The sequence below is a fragment of the Saimiri boliviensis genome, chromosome 3 (genome assembly GCF_048565385.1).
Source record: "Saimiri boliviensis isolate mSaiBol1 chromosome 3, mSaiBol1.pri, whole genome shotgun sequence".
Taxonomy (NCBI): domain Eukaryota; kingdom Metazoa; phylum Chordata; class Mammalia; order Primates; family Cebidae; genus Saimiri; species Saimiri boliviensis.
Window position 1 is genome coordinate 88,135,440 of NC_133451.1, and position 20,945 is coordinate 88,156,384.

The 20,945-nt window shown below is 39.3% G+C and overlaps 1 protein-coding gene across 2 annotated transcripts in view; it reads right to left on the reverse strand.

The window, feature by feature from the left end:
* Positions 1–20,945, reverse strand: part of UNC5C (unc-5 netrin receptor C) — a 393,542-nt gene that overhangs the window by 51,145 nt on the left and 321,452 nt on the right. The window contains exons 8-10 of one of the 2 annotated variants that reach the window (XM_010340136.3): positions 10,262–10,318; positions 8,059–8,250; positions 7,043–7,387 (exon numbers count right to left, since the gene is read on the reverse strand). In XM_010340136.3, coding sequence (XP_010338438.1) covers positions 7,043–7,387; positions 8,059–8,250; positions 10,262–10,318 — 594 coding nt within the window. The remainder of the gene's footprint in view (positions 1–7,042; positions 7,388–8,058; positions 8,251–10,261; positions 10,319–20,945) is intronic. The other variant, XM_003929536.4, reaches the window with a different exon arrangement.

The following is a 20,945-nucleotide window of genomic DNA, read 5'->3' on the forward strand; positions in this document are numbered from 1 at the left end:
GAGCTCAGGGCAGCTGGGCGGAGCCCACAGCAGCTCAGCAAAGCCCCTGCAGGCAGGCAGTGGCTAGGCGTGCTGCTAGCTGGGCGGGTCAGACCTGAAAGAAAAATCAAAAAAGGCAGTAGTGCAATGGAAATTCATAAAGCTCCAACTCCCCGGGACAGAGCACCTGGGAACAAAAAGTGCTTTATGAGTTCAGCTGCAGCAGACCTAAACATACCTGCCCAGCAGCTCTGAACGAACAACGGAGCTCACAGCTAAGGACTTAAGACCCAATAAAAGATAGACTGTCTCCTCAAGTAGCTCCCTGACCCCCATAGATCCAAAGACGCACCTCATAAAGGAGAGAACGGACTGACAGTAGGCGAGCATCCTTCTGGTACAAAGATAGCCGAAGAGGAAACTGGCAGCAACCCTTACTGTTCTGCAGCTGCTGCAGGTGACCCCCAGGCAAGCAGGGCCTGGAGAGGACCTCAGCAGTCCTACAGCAGAGGGGCCAGACTGTTAGAAGGAAAGATTAAAAAAAAAAAAAGAAGTAACTTCAGCATCCACGAACTAGAAGCTCACTCAGAGACCCAATCTGAAAGACAGTAATTACAAAGACAACAGGTGGATAAACCCACAAAAATGGGAAGAAACCAGCGCAAAAAGGATGAAAACTCCCGAAACCAGAACACCTCTCCTCCTAAAAGGGATCACAGCTCCTCACCAGCAAGGGAACCAGACTGGATGGAGAAGGAGGGTGATGAAATGACAGAATCAGACTTCAGAAGGTGGGTAGTAAGAAACTACAGTGAGCTAAAAGAACATGTTCTAACCCAACGTAAAGAAAATAGGAACCTTGAAAAAAGATTGGATGAACTGCTAATGAGAATGGACAGCATAGACAGGATTATAAGTGAATTGATGGAGCTGAAAAACACAACACGAGAACTTCGTGAAGCATGCACAAGCTTCAACAGCCGAATTGACCAAGCAGAAGAAAGGATATCAGAGGTAGAAGATCAACTCAATGAAATAAAAAGAGAAGGCAAGAACAGAGAAAAAAGCACAAAAAGGAATGAACAAAATCTTCAAGAAATGTGGGACTATGTGAAAAGACCCAATCTACGTCTGATAGGTGTACCTGAATGTGATGAAGAGAATGAATCCAAGCTGGAAAATACTCTTCAGGATATTATCCAGGAAAACTTCCCCAACCTAGCAAGGTAGACCAATATTCAAATACAGGAAATACAGAGAACACCACAAAGATATTCCTCAAGAAGAGCAACCCCAAGGCACATAATCGTCAGATTCACCAGGGTTGAAATGAAAGAGAAAATGCTAAGGGCAGCCAGAGAGAAAGGTCGGGTTACCCACAAAGGGAAGCCCATTAGACTCACAGCAGATCTCTCAGCAGAAACCCTACAAGCCAGAAGAGATTGGGGGCCAATATTCAACATCCTTAAAGAAAAGAACTTTCAACCCAGAATCTCCTATCCAGCCAAACTAAGCTTCATAAGTGAAGGAAAAATAAAATCCTTTGTGAACAAGCAAGCACTCAGAGATTTCATCACCACCAAACCTGCTCTACAAGAACTCCTGAAAGAGGCTCTACACATATAAAGGAACAACCAGTACCAGCCACTCCAAAAACACACCAAATGGTAAAAGAGCATCAACACAATCAAGAATCTGCATCAACTAACCAACAAAACAGCCAGGTAGCATCAAAATGACAGTATCAAATTCACACATAACAATACTATCCCTAAATGTCAATGGACTAAATGCCCCAATCAAAAGACACAGACTGGCAAATTGGATAAAAAGCCAAAACCCATCAGTGTGCTGTACCCAGGAAACCCATTTTACATGCAAGGATAAACAAAGGCTCAAAATAAAGGGATGGAGGAAGATCTACCAAGCAAATGGAGAGCAAAAAAAAAGCAGGAGTTGCAATTCTCATCTCTGATAAAATAGACTTTAAAGCAACAAAGATCAAAAGAGACAAAGAAGGACATTACATAATGGTAAAAGGATCACTGCAACAAGAAGAGCTAATGATCCTAAATATATATGCACCCAATACAGGAGCACCCAGATACATAAGGCAAGTTCTTAATGACTTACAAAGAGACTTAGACTCCCACACAATAATAGTGGGAGACTTTAGCACCCCATTGTCAGTATTACACAGATCAACCAGACAGAAAATCAACAAGGATATCCAGGACCTGAACTCAGACCTGGAACAAGCAAACCTAACAGACATTTACAGAACTCTCCACCCCAAATCCACAGAATATACATTCTTCTCAGCACCACATCACACCTACTCTAAAATTGACCACATAATTGGCAATAAATCACTCCTCAACAAATGCAAAAGAACAGAAATCATAACAAACAGTCTCTCAGACCACAGTGCAATCGAGTTAGAACTCAGAATGCAGAAACTAACTCAGAACCACACAGCTTCATGGAAACTGAACAACTTGCTCTTGAATGTTGACTGGATAAACAATGAAATGAAGGCAGAAATAAAGATGTTCTTCGAAACCAATGAGAACGAAGACACAACACACCAGAATCTCTGGGACACATTTAAAGCAGTCTCTAGAGGAAAATATATAGCAATGAGTGCCCACATGAGAAGAAAGGAGAGATCTAAAATTGACATGCTATCATCAAAATTGAAAGAGCTAGAGGAGCAAGATCAAAAAAACTCAAAACCTAGCAGAAGACAGGAAATAACTAAGATCAGAGCAGAACTGAAGGAAATAGAGGCACAAAAAACTCTTCAAAAAATCAATAAATCCAGGAGCTGGTTTTTTGAAAAGATCAACAAAATAGACCACTAGCCAGATTAATAAAAAAGAAAAGAGAGAATAACCAAATTGATGAATAAAAAACAATAAAGGGGATATCACCACAGATTCCACAGAAATCCAAACCATCATCAGAGATTATAAACAACTCTATGCACATAAACTAGTAAACCTGGAAGAAATGGATAAATTCCTGGACACCTGCATCCTCCCAAGCCTAAACCTGGAAGAAGCCGAAACCCTGAATAGACCAATAACATGGTCTGAAGTCAAGGCAGCAATAAAGAGCCTACCACCCAAAAAAAGCCCAGGTCCAGATGGGTTCACAGCTGAATTCTACCAGACATACAAAGAGGAGCTGATACCATTCCTTCTGAAACTATTCCAAACAATCCAAAAAGAGGGAATCCTTCCCAAATCATTTTATGATACAAACATCATCCTGATACCAAAACCCGGCAGAGACTCAACAAGAAAAGAAAATTTCAGGCCAATATCCATGATGAACATAGATGCAAAAATCTTCAATAAAATACTGGCAAACCGATTGCAACAGCATATCAAAAAGCTCATCCACCATGATCAAGTAGGATTCATCCCGGGGATGCAAGGCTGGTTCAACATACGCAAGTCCATAAACGTAATTCACCACATAAACAGAACCAAAGACAAAAACCACATGATTATCTCAATTGATGCAGAGAAAGCTTTTGACAAAATTCAACAACGCTTTATGCTAAAAACCCTCAATAAACTAGGTATTGACAGAACGTATCTCAAAACAATAAAAGCTATTTACGACAAACCAACAGCCAATATCATACTGAATGGGCAAAAACTGGAAGCATTCCCTTTGAAATCTGGCACTAGCCAAGGATGCCCTCTCTCACCACTCCTATTCAATATAGTACTGGAAGTTCTAGCCAGAGCAATCAGGCAAGAAAAAGAAATAAAGGGTATCCAAATTGGAAAGGAGGAAATCAAATTGTCTCTATTTGCAGATGACATGATTGTATATCTGGAAGACACCATCATCTCAGCCCAAAGTCTCCTGAAACTGATAAACAACTTCAGCAAAGTCTCAGGATACAAAATCAACGTGCAAAAATCACAAGCATTCCTATACACCAGTAATAGACTTCAAGAGAGCCAAACCAAGAACGAACTGCCATTCACAATTGCTACAAAGAGAATAAAACACCTAGGAATACAACTAACAAGGAACGTAAAGGACCTCTTCAAGGAGAACTACAAGCCATTGCTCAGCAAAATAAGAGAGGATACAAACAGATGGAGAAACATTCCATGTTCATGGTTAGGAAGAATCAACATCGTGAAAATGGCCATACTGCCCAAAGTAATTTACAGATTCAACGCTATTCCCATCAAGCTACCAATGACCTTCTTCACAGAACTGGAAAAAAACACTTTAAACTTCATATGGAACCAAAAGAGAGCCCGCATAGCCAAGTCAATTCTAAGCAAAAAGAACAAAGCGGGAGGCATCACACTACCAGACTTCAAACTATACTACAAGGCTACAGTAATCAAAACAGCATGGTACTGGTACCAAAACAGAGATATAGACCAATGGAACAGAACAGAGGCCTCACAGGAAATACAACATACCCACAACCATCTGATCTTTGACAAACCTGACAAAAACAAGCAATGGGGAAAGGACTCCCTGTTTAATACATGGTGTTGGGAAAACTGGCTAGCCATGTGCAGAAAGCAGAAACAGGACCCCTTCCTGACACCTTACACCAAAATTAACTCCAGATGGATTAAAGACTTAAACATCAGACCTAACACCATAAAAACCCTAGAAGAAAATCTAGGCAAAACCATTCAGGACATAGGTGTAGGCAAGGACTTCATGACCAAAACGCCAAAAGCAATGGCAACAAAAGCCAAAATAGACAAATGGGACCTAATCAAACTCCACAGCTTCTGCACGGCAAAAGAAACAGTCAGTAGAGTGAATCGGCAACCAACAGAATGGGAAAAAATTTTTGCAGTCTACCCATCTGACAAGGGCTGATATCCAGAATTTACAAAGAACTAAAGCAGATCTACAAGAAAAAAACAAACAAGCCCATTCAAAAATGGGCGAAGGATATGAACAGATACTTTACAAAAGAAGACATACAGGAGGCCAACAAACATATGAAAAAATGCTCATCATCACTGGTCATCAGAGAAATGCAAATCAAAACCACATTGAGATACTATCTCACACCAGTTAGAATGGCGATCATTAAAAAATCTGGAAACAACAGATGCTGGAGAGGATGTGGAGAAATAGGAACACTTTCACACTGTTGGTGGGAATGTAAATTAATTCAACCATTGTGGAAGACAGTGTGGCGATTCCTCAAGGACCTAAAAATAGAAATCCCATTTGACCCAGCAATCCCATTACTGGGTATATATCCAAAGGATTATAAATCATTCTACTATAAGGACATGTGCACACGAATGTTCATTGCAGCACTGTTTACAATAGCGAAGACCTGGAACCATCCCAAATGCCCAACGATGATAGACTGGATAGGGAAAATGTGGTACATATACACCATGGAATATTATGCAGCCATCAAAAACGATGAGTTCACGTCCTTTGTAGGGACATGGATGAACCTGGAAACCATCATTCTCAGCAAACTGACACAAGAGCAGAAAATCAAACACTGTATATTCTCACTCATAGGCGGGTGTTGAACAATGAGAACACATGGACACAGGGAGGGGAACACTACACACTGGGGTCCGTTGGGGGGAAATGGGGGAGGGACGAGAGGGTGAGGAGGTGGGAAGAGATAGCATGGGGAGAAATGACAGATACAGGTGAGGGGACGGAAGACAGCAAACCACACTGCCATGTGTGTACCTATGCAACAATCTTGCATGTTCTTCACATGTACCCCCAAACCTAAAATACAATAAAAAAAAAGAAGCCCTCATAATCATGTACATATGAAAAAGTGGTAGGTATAGAAATGGGAAGAAGAGGAAGAATCCAATACATATCAGAGGGAAAAGAACTATTTTGAGAGTAATTGTAATGTTTCCACAGTGGAAGAACATTAAAGTATGGTTTGATTCATTCATTAATGGACTGTTATAAAGATATTTAAAATCACGATTTTAAAGAGCATGCAATAGCATGAGGATTCATGAGAAAAGGTGGAAAACATTATGTAATACATGATCCCATCTATGGAAACTGTGAAGAAAAAGGAAAAAAATGATACTTTATTAAATGTTTTAATTGTATTAAAATATATTTTTAAAGACATAGGGTAAAAGTTGCCAAGGCATTGAAATGAGACACTGAACGACAGGAAAAATCAAATAAAATTTCATATTCCGGCTTGAAGACTCATTGGTCTGTATAGTCCTTGACTATACATACATTATGTTTTTTTAATGTGGCAACACTTTAGGTCAATCAAGCTGCTTTTTATTATTGTACTTACAAAACACTCACAGCCTTGTCTGAAAGAATTAAGATAAATTCAGGGAGGAAGCCATTAGCCCTTTTATGACCCATGGTTCCAAACCCATTACTGATACTGATTAATGAATATCAATTTTTAATCCAACAGTATCAGTCATTAACTTTAACTCATCATGAAAGACCTTTATGGGGCTTATTCTCTAGATGCAGAGAAACTACATAATAAACTGAAGACCAAATAACAGTATAAGAGCACATCTGATTAATCTAGTGATTCGGGATACATGTATCAGAGGTAGGAGTGAGTATAGTGTACATTATCCAAACTGTGAGGTAAAAGACTGTGTGATAAAGTTAGGTTAATAACTGAAGATTTGATGTCTATTATGATGCCTTCTAATGATCAAAAAATTTTTATGCTGTAGTATTGCTTCCTGTAGTAAATTGGAAATGAACCAAATGATATACTTCATAATTAGGTTTTCCTTTTAAAGTATAATGACAACATTGGGGCTTGTGGCTTGATGCTGCCTTCTGATGTTCTAGTGAAAAGGAGGTCAGTGATGGTTCCAGACTACACCTCAGCAGAAAGCAGTGAATATAAAATTTCTAGAGGAAGTGTTTTTTTGAATTGGTTGGGGGAACAGAAATGGTTTTGCTAATTTCATCTGAAGTAATGTTCTGTTTACACTGAAAGTAGATTTGGGCTGGACAGGTCACATTTAGCATTTCAGGCCTAATGAAAACATGACACAAACAAAGAAGATACCTGAATTGGGAACAATGAGGTGACCTCCAAGCGAGTTGAAGCTGCCAAATGCAGTACAGGATGGATCAGTCTGTCTGGCTAGACTCTGGTTCTTCAGGTTGAGGGCTTCATTCTCCAGCAACGACTGGGTCATCTGAGGGGACAGCTTGGACGTAAACTCAGAGAGCTCATCTTGGGGGGTGACAGCACCTGAGGTGTTATATACTTTGATTTTCAGGTTTGGCAGTGGATCCAGAATTGGAGAGTTGGTCATTGGAATTTTGTCTGAGACGTCATGCAGGGCATAGACAGGTCCTCTGTACATGGCTGCAGCTGACGTGAGGTCTGGGGGTACTGCCAGCAGATCTGAGTTAGAAAAAGAAAAGAATCCCATTGGTGTTCTCTATTCAGGCCAACTTACATTAGTCAGACTCTCCCTTACACTTTGAGCCAAAAGTAAAGCAGCTCAACTAATATTGGAGGTGGATAGACAGGCTCTACTGAAAACAGGGCACTCAGGTAACTACCAGCCATTTTATTATTGGCCATAAGTAAGTGGCCAAGCTCATTCTATGTTTTGCTTTGAAGTCTATTCATTATGCCCAAGGTATTTAGCTATTTCAACAGACTGGATTGAACAATGTACCCACTAGGTGACTATTAGCTATAGTTTTCCTGGTCTATATAAGAGTTGGGTTCATTGGTAAATCATTGTATTCATAGCAATACAAGATGTCTTATCAAAGGAAGGAAAAAAAGACTAAAGAAATCAGTCAACCAATCAGTGTAATCTTTTCAAATAGAAGTTAAAAAGTGACAGAAAAATCTGTCAGAAAAGAAAGAAAAAGAGGAACTATATGCCTTGTTAACTTTAATCTGGTATGTACATGACATTAAAGCGGTAATGAACAAAACTGACTCAAATTGCTGTCTTCATGGAGCTTACGTTCTAGCTGAATGGGATGACTCTGAAGTCATTGATTTTGAAACTGCTTATGTGCATAGGTAACAGGGTGTGAAGTGGAATGTCAACTGACCTTGTCTTGCTGCTTTGATGTTCACAGGCTGAAAGCCCCCATTGAGTGCTGAAGAGTCAATAATATCTGACTCAAAGTCACGATGATTCTTCCGATACACAAACAGGGCCACAACTACAGAGATTGCCAGGCAAACGATCACTGCTATCACAATCCCAACATAGAGAGCAACATCATCTGAATCAGGAGCAGCTAGAGGGAAGAATGAAACACTGAACCAGCTGCTTATAGAAATTTCCCACAGTACACATATGTATTGCTATAATTTTCTCCGACATTTACTGCCTTTTTTATAGGTTAATTTCAAATCTATTTCAAAAGCTATATAAAATGGCTGTGGCCTTTCAGTGGAAAATTATCTCTGATTTCTTTTCCTTTCTCACTCTGTATGTATCCACCCACTAATCTATCTTATAATTGAGCAGCATAACAGACCGTTTATTACTAGGCTTATAAAGAAACTGGAACTAAAACCATCCCAACCCACAGGAAAATAAAGTTTATAACTCATTTCAGGTGGAAAAGTTTGGAAAGATTTTTGAATTTACTGATAATTCTTTAAAAACTGTTAGAAATATCTGGCATGTTTTAAATCTGTGTATTTATTGAACCAGAATATTTTCCTAAGTATCACTGTAAGTCATAAAATTACTTTCCATTGCACTCTCTTCACTTTCCCCTAAATTGATGGAAAGGTGGGTGGGAATGGTGTAACTAAGAAAAGCAAATATTAGGAGCAAACATATTAGATTTGAAAGGTGTGCTTTCAGAGGTCCCAGATCTGGGGAACAGAGGTTAATGCCGATAACCTTCTCTACGTCCAGGCTTTTGATACAGATGCAGTATTATCTCTGAGAACCCTGAGCTTCTCACGGTCCCCTGCCAGAGATTTACATTTGAGCTACTCATTACTAGAATAAAATATAGCTCTCCTTTGCACTAAGTAAGATAAAGGCCTGGTTCAGTGATCAGAAAGGTCAGGCTACCCCAGAAGGCAAATAAGCATTTGACCAACACAGTGTGTCAGTCAACTGAGGCCTTGTATCTGGAACAGAATTCCTATAAATGTTGCATGTTGCCTTGGTGGCATAGAACATGCTTTCATCCAGCTGGAAAAGGTGATAGAAGCTGATAATTAAAACAAACAAATGAAATGAAACCTTTGTGAATCCCTTTGACATTTTTAAGTCTCTGTTTTTAGTTTTCTGTGACCCATGAAAACATGTCCAGCAAAATTTATCAAAGCTGCTCCACTCATTGTAAAAGAGGTTGTTAAATTGTTACTTCAGGTGGTTGAGAACAACCCAGAATTTTTTGGTTAATTTTATATAATACATGTGCATTTTTCGGGGACAGGGAACTTTCAAATTTGTAGGTCCCATCACCTTCTAAAATGTAGGAACCACGGCACTCTTCTAAGACTCACAGCCACGTGGTTTACATGGTGAAATAACTCATCATTCATTTGCCAGTGGCTCACGAGATCACCCACACTCTAATGTCACGGACTCTTTCATATATTCGCAGTGTAAATGAATTCTCTATTGGAAATTTCTCTTTTAGCATTTTGTGTTTAAACTTAATGTATCCAAAAGGATTTTGCTTTCTTTTAAAAATAATTTTCTTCCCCGAATTTTCAGAATATTCACTCTCCCATCAATCAAGTCAGTATTAAAAGATTTTCTTCAGAAAACCAGTGATTTCCCAAATACTCTTGGTTGGGCGAGTGCTGCTTTCAAAGCGCTTACTTCACTTTTCTGCTGGGTTTTATTTCAGGCACTGCTGCAGGATTCTGAACTCTGGTCAGAATATTATATCTAAATCCTTAATGTTTTACTTTACCAGGTCATAGTTAGTTATTCAACATTCATGATTTCCAACTCAACAGATCTGTCTTTTCTCTACCCTTTCCTTTTTAGTATTTGAACCCTGCCCTTAACTTATATCAGCATATTTCATGATATGTTTTGTCAGCTACTGGGACTCAAGCTTTGAATGGTAGACTGATAGATTTTGAAGCTGGCAGAGTCTTGAAATGACCCTTTTCTTCAGCAGCAAAAATCTAATTTATTTTTCATGTTAGAATATATTAGTCTCCTATTTCCTGTGTGCACATCTGTAATCCAAAGAAAGGTAAACTTGAACTAGGGGCAATAACATTAAATGATTATTCAGCAACATAAAATCCAAACATCAAACTTACAAGAAAATCCATATTCATTCTGGGTTCTCTGTTCAGTTGAAATGGGATAAATGAAACCTTTAAAAGAAAAAAAATGAAACAAAAATGGGAACAAAATCAAATTAATGAGGGAAACAAAATGGGAGGCATGAAAAATGGTTTAATTAAAAGGAAAAGAAACCTGTGGTCCTTTACAATTCTGGTTTAGTACAGAATTATTATTTTGCATCTCCTGTCTGCTCTGGAGCCTCACTAAGAATTAATAAGTAGGCAGATTGAATTTTAGAGCAAAAACTGGTCTCGAGTCACTAACTTTGGAGTGCTTAAAGTCTTTCTTTTATAGAGCATAAACTCTAATGGATCTAATTTATTTCAGACATCAAGGGTCATTAGCATAAGGAAAATCTTTTTCCTTACCCCTGCCATATGCTTTAATTCCCAGGACATATTCAGTAAGGCTCTAAACAGTTATTTATTTATTTAATCATAACAGCTTGTGCTTGGTCTAAGAGAACTAAAGAAGATCTGTCATCATTGGTCAAAGGTTAAGTACCCATTTACTGAGCTGAGCTGAGACCACCTCTCCCCGCTCCATCTCAAATCTGCTTTTTGGATTTTCTGTTGTTCCTTGACCCCTTCATTTAAGAGGAATCCAGTAGGTTTTGTCCAGGGACTGAACAGTTTGTCAATGCAATGGAAACTGGATGCTTTTTATTTGAAATCACTAGAAAACCAATAGGGCCTAGAGGTTATAAGGTTATTTATTTTAGGGCTTCAGAGGAATGGTGTATGTTAGAAAACATAAAAACCTCCTCTCAATGGAAAGTACAGAAATAGCATTAGCATTTTATTTCTCTTCCTGTTTAGTGTATTTGAAGATGGAAACTAACAATAACACAATATGGATAATGATAATAATGTGAAGTGGAATAAGATAGGAAAAAGTCATTTAAAATATGTGCAACACAAACTTTTTAAAATGAAAAACTTATGGAAAGTTTTTAAGTATATATTATAATGGGTACTCACAGTTCATCAAGATTTAACATACTGCTACATATGAATTAATCAAATGATCTAGTACCATTTGGATTAATCAAATGAAGATGACTAGTAAGCATGTGAATTAAACCTTTCTAGTAATATTCCAGGAAAAAAATAGAGGAAAACTGCAAGAATCACAATTAATTGGTTCAAAATGAAAGGTCTATAAAGCTGTAATACTAAAAGTAACTCTAAATCGTGCTTCAGGTAGCAATTCCGTAGTTTACAGAACACTCTGTTCTTACAACACTCAGCTATTTACCTATTTGGGGGAACTAATCCTGGAGAATCATGCAGTACTACCTTAATGAAAGAGAGCTTTGCTGTGGCACAGGCAGGTTTGCTCTGAATTAATTTTTAATGCTTTATTTTAGAGCAATGATTGCAACCTCCACTCAGTTATATAAATATTATATTCCTTATTCCAGTTGTCTGGGTCCATGTATTAGGTTTGATTTTCATTTTTAAACACCTCTGTCTGGTAATAAAATTTTTCGATTTGTATTCTGTGAACTCAATAAAAGGACATCTGGGACATACACAGGTTCTATTTTCAAAACCCAAAGACTTAACACAAAACCAGTTCACCGCTAGTAGAGGAGATCAGATCACAATGCCATCCTCTTGGAAGTCATGATGTTAAATAGAGGAATGTCAAAAGACTTATTTTTGCAGGTATAAGGGCAAGGAAATGAGTATAAAAGGCATATTTAGAAATGCTATGATGCTCATCCTGAAACTTTTGGTAACAACCAGCCTGGCAGCCTGGCATGGTGACTCATGTCTATAATCCCAACACGTTGGGAGGCGGAGGCAGGTGTATCGCCTAAGCTCATGACTATGAGACCAGTCTGGGAAACATGGTGAAAGCCTATCTCTACCAAAAATACAAAAAATTAGCCAGGTGTGGTGGTGCGTGCCTGTAATTCTAACTACTCAGTCGGCGGGGGCTGGTGGGGCTGAGATGGAAGAATCACTTGAGACTGGGAGGTGGAGGTTGCAGTGAGTAGAGATTGTGCCACTGCACTCCAGCCTGGGTGACAGAGCAAGACTTCGTCTCAAAAAAAAAAAAAAAAAAAAGAATTATTCATGGGTCTGCTCGAATAAGCAGAAAAGCTGCATCTTACAAAAGGAAAAGCCTATCTCTGGCTAGATATCATGTGGTCTGAATTTTTTCCCTGTAAAGCAGTTCTGAGTTTTGCTTATCCTTGCTTCCCACCAGAATTCCTGTTCATAACGGCAGACCAATAATAGGAAATATATAATATTGATGTGAATGTCAACTTTCACAAATTATATAGATTTGAACTATGCAGTAAATGTTTTTGTGCCTTATGGTATTTATCTGAAACTTCAATTTCATTACAGGTACAGAATTGGAATTCATTCATTCATCATCCATTTAGCAAATACTCTTGAACCCTATTATACTGTGGGTTCTGTTGTAGATATGGGGATGCTGTTCTGTTTTTACTCAAGTTTAACAGAAAAGAAGCAAGTAAACAAAATAATAAGATCATTTCAAATAATGAGAAAGTTCTTTTAAAAATAAACCAGGCTGAGCGAAGTGGCTCAAACCTGTAATCCCAGCACTTTGGGAGGGCGAGGTGGGCTGATCACAAGGTCAGGAGTTTGAGACCAGTCTGACCAACATGGTAAAACCGTGGCTCTACTAAAAATACAAAAATTAGCTGGGCATAGTGCTGCGTGGCTGTAATCCCAGCTACTCAGGAGACTGAGGCAGGAGAATTGCTTGAACCTGGGAGGCAGAGGTTGTGGTGAGCCAAGAAAGCACCGTTGCAGTCCAGCCTAGGTGACAGAGTGAGACTCTATCTCAATAAATAAACAAACCAAAAGAATGTAATGTGATTGAAGATGTCAGGATGGCCAACTTAAGGAATTAGGAAATATTTTTTTTTTTTTTAATTGAGATGAAATTTGAGCTGGAGCTTGAAAACAAGAAGGAATCTTCCAAGTGAAATTCAGAAGCAAATGTTTGATGAGAAAGGACAATAAATACGAAAGTCCTGACAGAAAGACAGAGTGAGGGTGGGGGAGTGAGAAAGGAAAGGGAGAAAGCGGGGTCTGAGGATAGGCAGCACCAGGTCACGCGATGATGGCACAGGCTAAAGAGGCTCCCTCTGTCACCCAGGCTGGAGTACAGTGGCTCACTGCAACCTCTGTCACCCAGGCTGGCGTGCAGTGGCTCACTGCAACCTCTGTCTCCCGGGTTCAAGCAATTCTCCTGCCTCAGCCTCCCGAGTGGCTGGGATTACAGAATATGTACCACCACATCCAGCTAATTTTGGTACTTTTAGTACAGACAGGGTTTTGCCATGTTGGTCTTGAAATCCTGGGCTCAAACTATCCGCCCACCTCGGCCTCCCACAATGCTGGGATTACAGGCAGGAGTCACTGTGCCTGGCCCTCCACAATGAGTTTTAATTTTATTCTAAGTGAAATGCAAATCCTGTGAAGAAAAGTAATTTTGGTTTTTTTTTTTTTTTTTTGGAGATGGAGTTTTGCTCTTGTTACCCAGGCTGGAGTGCAATGGCACGATCTTGGCTCACTGCAACCTCCACCTCCTGGGTTCAGGCAATTCTCCTGCCTCAGCCTCCTGAGTAGCTGGGATTACAGGCATGTGCCACCATGCCCAGCTAATTTTTAGTAGAGACGGGGTTTCACCATGTTGACCGGGATGGTCTCGATCTCTTGACCTCGTGATCCACCCGCCTCGGCCTCCCAAAGTGCTGGGATTACGGGCTTGAGCCACCTCGCCCGGCCGAAGAAAAGTAATTTTGAAAAAAATTACTTTGGTTTCTATACATATGGATTTGCAAATGGAGCAAAGTGATAGGCTTTGATGACACATGGCTTGGGAGATATCTGTCAATAGGTGTATCGGTATAACTGATGAAGCATTTGCATTGGAGAAAGAACTTAAAGAAAATATTTAAAAATATTAAACATAGTCTCATCATACAATATTAATATATTTAATAAAATATTTAATATTAAAATATTTAAAAATATACTTTTTTAAAATCTCACTTTAGTTATTCCTCACAGGCAATTAGAACCAATCTAGCCAAACTCTTATTTTCCTACATGGGAAATTTAAAACAGACCAGTATTAAGTGTACCCACCAAAGGTTCGACACTCCAATTTACTCTGTTATGGAAACACTGATAAAGAGTTTTGGAAGGCATCCCTCTAAAACTTTTTCCATCATTTTTAAAACACTTCTACAACTACAGAGTAAAACATCACTTAGGAGGCTGGGAATCAGAGAAGGAGATTGCTGTTCCATCCCCTAAATGAGGGGAACACAGAATCACTTTCTGGTGTTTGTTTTCATGCTTCTCCATCTGATCCATCTCTCACGGAACAACAGGGAACATTTTCTTCAGCTAATGAGGTGACCCTGCTGAGAGTCGTCCTAGCAATAATAAAAAATAACATCACCGGCAGAACACCGTGCAAAATAATTGTTTTTTGGGTTGCTACAGACAGCCTGGTTCAAAAGTTAGGGACTTCAGTTAACTTTCCTGCTACTTGAAAGTAAAGGGGACTAAAAATAGCTCCAGGCCATGGGCCTGCACATTGCTTTCGCAGTCTCATGAACTTCAGCTTGAATCCTAGCTTTGCCACTATAACTGGGAGAGCTTGGCTAACTACTTCACTTTTCCAAGCATCAGTAATCTGTGTAAGGGATATGAATAGTTACTCTAGAGCTGTGGAAAGGATAAATGAGATTTGTAAGGTGCTGGTACATTGCCAGCCATCAATAAATGACCAACAATGACATTGATATAATCATGATGCACATTACCAACGTACACTAAGATGCTGGGTTCTCAAGGAGTTTTATTTGCAGAGTCAACATAGCCTATTACTTAATGAGTGATCTTAGGAAACTCGTTTAAATTTGTTTCCCCAGTTATTACACAGACAAGGAGCCCAGTTTTTCACAGAAGCTGTATGCAATGATCGTGTCTAAGGATTCTTTCACTCTCTTTATGCAAAGAGGCTTATGCCTGGCCTTTGTGGCTTCTGGCAAAAGATATGGTGGTGTGTTTCCAAAGCACATGTTCAAGGCCAGAGTGCAAATTGATGGTAAAAAGGCATCTCAACCAAGAGTGGTGCCATTTCTCAAGAGGGTGTTTGGAAATGAAATGGGAGTGGTGTTTTTTTGGTTGTCACAAGGATTAAGGGGTTGTTTTTTTGGCATTTGGTGAGTGAAGGCCAAGGATATTGAATGTACTGCAACGAAAGAAAGAATCTTGCCATAAAGGGATGGCTCAGAACAAACTTCACTTCCCTTGAAAACAACATTCAAAATCACCTCTCTTAGACTGAGAAGGGAAGAACAGTCATGGCGTTGAGGGAATGGTATGAGGCTTGTTACCCCTGGGTACAGCATGGCCTCAGCAACCGCTTTTTCAGGGGGAACTGCTTATAAGCTACATCCACTTTTTAAAACGTTGTATTTATTTATTTATTGAGACAGGGTCATGCTGTGTCACGCAGGCTGGAGTGCAGTGGCATGATGAGAGCTCACTGCAGCCTCGATTTCCTGGGCTCAAGCAATTCTCCCACCTCAGCCTCCCAAGTAGCTGGGGCCACAGATCTTCACCACACCCTGGCTTTTTAATATTTTGTAAAAATTGGGTCTCTCTATGTTGCCCAGGCTGGTTTCGAACTCCTGGGCTTAAGCTCTACTTCCACCTTGGCTTCCCAAAGTGCTGGTATTATAATTGTGAGCCATTGCCCCTAGCTGTAATTTGTGTTTTTAAAGAAAATTCATTTTTTTTAAAGACAAGATTTTCCTGACCTGCAGGAACAGGGACTAAAGGAAATTCAATTCAGAGAAAACCTTTAAGTGAAGGAAAAATATTGAAAAACTGGAGCAAGAGCAGGCTGTGTCTTAAATACGTTGTGCAATGCTCCTTTTACTTGAAGGCCATCTCAGAATTGCTCCAAACATCATCTCAAGAGATTATCTCATTAGACCTTTTTCATATGAAGATACCGATTCTCGAAGGTGAGAAAGGATGTTTGCAAAGTTGCCCCAAGTGTTGAAATTCAGTCAACTAAAATTTGGGTCAGTAAAGCTGACAATGTGTAATTTTGCACTGTCCAGGTCTGGGTGGCACCATTCATATTTGTGTTTACTGTAGATTTGGATTGATCATGGAACCGTCTTCTGACTGCTGGTAGTAAAGTGACTTAGGGAACGAATGACTTTTTTTCTAATTTGCACAAGGTCATCATTTAGACTATGGGTGGGATCACCCAAACTTTTTAGTGATGTCCAACCACTGTAAAGTTGGGAGCCATGTCCAAGTATTGTAAAAAAGAAAAAGAGCAAGAGAGCTTTCCTTGATGTTTACATTGAAGGAAGTAACATCAAATTATTCCTAGATGCACAGCCAAGACCCAGTACTGAACAACAATGTGCCTAAACGTAGCCTATTTGGTGGGTTTATATTTGAGAATCTCAAGAATAACACCAGAAACCAAATGTAAATCTTCATTTCCCCAATAAACAGCAACTACTTTTATTTTTCTAGCCTTTAAAAATTTTTTCTTTACATGCAATACGGATGACAGCAAAAAATGATCATGCTTTTATTACATTTAAAAAAATAATGCAACTGCTTTTATGCTATACTTTTATAGAAAAAAATTATCAAGCAAATATTCCGATATGAGAAATGTCATAACTTCTGAACATCATTAACCAGATTTAAATCCTCAAAACCAAGTCTACATTCTCACGAATCTGCAAACTCCTAGGATGTTGGAGTAAAAATAGGTCATTGATTGGAACTCCCTAATTTAACCCTCTGAGCATAGAATGGTAAAGAGATTTGTCTAACATTATAAAGCTGGTGAAACAGCCGATACAGGGTTGGGTCCCAGCCCTCAGGCTACACCTCCACAGTCCTTCTAAGTACTATGTGAGCAATAATTAGTAGATTCTAATGAGGAGAGACAAGGAAATAACAGATGAGGGCTCTTAATTTGTAATTCAGTGACTGAATGAGATAACCCAGCTGATTTGGATTATAAAATCTCTCTCCATTTGAAATATTATCATTTATAGTCATGAAATTTATAAAGCTAAAACAGCATAGATAGGTTGTCTTCCTTAAATAAAACAACTTCCAAACATGTCTTCTGTTTCAAGTGTGGGACAAGCAAAGAGGTGTGCCAAACCTTGGCATTTCCACTCTAATGTAACCAGAGACCTTTGCTAGAATGACGTATTTGTTAATGCAGGGTCATCACATTGCATTTGGCATAAAACCCTATGATAAGTAAATAAAGGAGACACATTTCCCTCAAAAATGATTCCACATGGAAAAAATAAACATTAGTAATTGGAGGAGCTCTACACATTACAAGAAAATCCCATTTTTTAGATACTTCAAATTCTGGGATACATGTACAGAATGTGCAGGTTTGTTACATAGGTATACATGTTCCATGGTGGTTTGCTGTATCCATCAACCCGCCATCTACATTAGGTGTTTCTCCTGATGCTATTCCTAGGCCCGGGTGTGTGATGTTCCCCTCCCCCTGTCTATGTGTTCTCATTATTAAACTCCCGCTTATGAGAACATGTAGTGTTTGTTTTTCTGTTCCTGTGGTAGTTTGCTGAGAATGATGGTTTCCAGCTTCATCCATGTCCCTGAAAAGGACATAAACTCATCCTTTTTCATAGCTGCATTGTATTCCATGGTGTATATGTGCCACATTTTCTATATCCAGACTATCATTGATGGGTATTTGGGTTGGTTCCAAGTTTTTGCTATTGTGAGTAGTGCTGCAATAACATACATGTGTATGTGTCTCTATAGAATTATTTATAATCCTTTGGGTACATACCCAGTAATGGAATTGCTGGGTCAAATGGTATTTCTGGTTCTAGATCCTTGAGGAATCTCCATACTATCTTCCCACAATGGTTCAACTGATTTACACTCCGACCAACAGTGTAAAAGAATTTCTATTTCTCCACATCCTCGCCTGCATCTGTTGTTTCCTGACTTTTTAATGATCACCATTCTAGCTGGCATGAGATAGTATCTCATTGTGGTTTTGATTTGCATTTCTCTAAGGACCAGTGATGATGTTTGTTGGCCGCATAAACATCTCTTTTTGAGAAGCATCTGTTTATATCCTTTGCCCACTTTTTGTTTGCTTTCCTTGTACATTTAAGTTCCTTGTAGATTCTGGATATAGCCCTTTGTCAAACGGATAGATTGTAAAAATGTTCTCCCCTTCTGTAGGTAGCCTGTTCACTCTGATAATAGTTTCTTTTGCTGTGCAGAAGCTCTTTAGTTTAATTAGATCCCATTTGTCAGTTTTGGCTTTTGTTGCCATTGCTTTTGGTGTTTTAGTCGTGAAGCCTTTGCCCATGCCTATGTCCTGAATGGTATTGCCTAGGCTTTCTTCTAGGGTTTTTATGGTTTTAGGTCTTATATTTAAGTCTTTAATCCATCTGGAGTTAATTTTTGTATAAGGTGTAAGGAAGGGGTCCAGTTTCAGTTTTCTGTCTATGGCTAGCCAGTTTTTCCAACACCATTTATTAAACAGGGAATCTTTTCCCCATTTTAAAGCACTAACAGCTGACAACCACTTGCTTCTGGCATCCAAGATGCAGCACGAGAACAGGCTCAAGAATGAGACAGATCTGCCTTTATACATTGGCTCTAGCACTAATCTGTGGGTGCTAAGAGGGCTGTTTCAATTATATGCCTCAGTTTCTTCCTTTGCAAAACAGAACTATTATTAAGGGATTAACACAAGTTTTGCTTGTGAGGCTCTTTTTTCTACCTTTTGAGTTTTAATTAAATTGAATTGAATTCAATTTTGTCTTAACTAGACTTTGCTCTCAAAGTCTGTATGTAGGTGTCTGGGCATTAAAACCCTATCCTTACATTAGTATCAGATACTTGGCGAAAAGGGAGACAGAGTTTTAGAAGGTGTCATGCTTGCCTTTGAGGTTTACTCATTATATTTCAACATGGGGCTGCTTCTATGACCTTAATACATGTAAATCGATTTTAGGATACTGTGGGGATTAAGCAAAATAGAAGATGGATTCATATCTTATGGGGGTGGTTGGTATGCAGGTCATGCATATGACATACTCAATGCCACTTATAAAAGCATTAAGCATATTCTATAAAAGTAGCTATTTTTAAGTCACAAAGATCTTGGTTAGTTTTAGTGATATTTATCTACTCTAAGCCCACTAGGCTACTTCATAAGATTTTTCCTCATTTTCTGATTCTATCCTTAGAAGAATCCCCTCTCCTTGACCCGGGTCCTTGGTCTTCCTTTTTGCCAGTGACTTTACATTAAGCCAAAACATGGGTGACTTTTTTCACCCCTGTTACATTTCTTCTGATGCAAATATTCTTATTAAAACCTCAAGGGCCATTCAAAATAAACATGTCCAGATTTTCTTTCATCCTTTAAGGTCATCTCTTATCTAGCAAACCCATCAGGGCTGCACTAATGATGTCAAAGGTCAGCTCTGTCAAAGACACCCAGGGTCATTTATTATAATTTACCACTCTTCTGAGGGCTTATTTATTGATAGGGCTTAAGGAACTCCATATAAATGAATACATAAATCCTAGGACATGACAACAACAATTAAAAAGAACATTTGCTTATCACTGATGTCAGTTGTCTAAACTGCCACGGTAATTTACTGCTGCAGCCTGCAGAGGACAGTGGCCATGCCTCACTAAGCTAGTCCATAGCCCTGTTCCTTAAGGTGACCAACCACACACTTCTGAAAATGAACAGTAGATAATTAACATCCCAGGGATGTAAATATCTTATCCCATGATTCACAGTAGATGGAGCATAAATGCCTGAAATTTAAACTCAGCTCACTAAAATCAAACACACATCAGCTACTCAAGTGTTTTTAAATAGTGGACTCTATCCCCATCAATGCTTCTTAGAAAATAACAAATTATAACTCCAAAAGCAGTGCTATCAAGGGTCCTTCCATGGTAGTAAAAATACCTGATAGAAAAAGTGAAATGATGAGGAGTCCTGATATAAGGTGGCAGACTTCTAGAATACATGACCCCATCAGCTAGATTTTTAACAAGAAGAAAATTGAGCTTGCAGCCCTGGGCCTGCACTCCTGTGATCTCGAAGGAGTCCATGCTTTGCTCTAGTTGCTGGCATGGTGGCACCTTTCTTTCTTTCTTTTTTTTTTTTTAATTTGAGATGAGTTTTGCTCTTGTTACCCAGGCTGGGGTGCAATGGTGCGATCTTGGCTCACCACAACCTCCGCCTCCTGGGTTCAGGCAATTCTCCTGCCTCAGCCTCCTGAGTCGCTGGGATTACAGGCACGTGCCACCACGTCCAGCTAATTTTTTGTATTTTTAGTAGAGATGGGGTTTCACTATGTTGACCAGGATGGTCTCGATCTCTTGACCTCGTGATCCACCCTCCTCGGCCTCCTAAAGTGCTGGGATTACAGGTGTGAGCCACCGCGCCTGGCTAGTGGCACCTTTCTTGATCCCCTCAGAGTTCTCTTTCCACCTAGAATCTGAAGACCTTGCATTTGTCTTCCAACCTGTGTGGTGCTCCATAGGTGTTCATTATGCTTCTGTGGGCTAA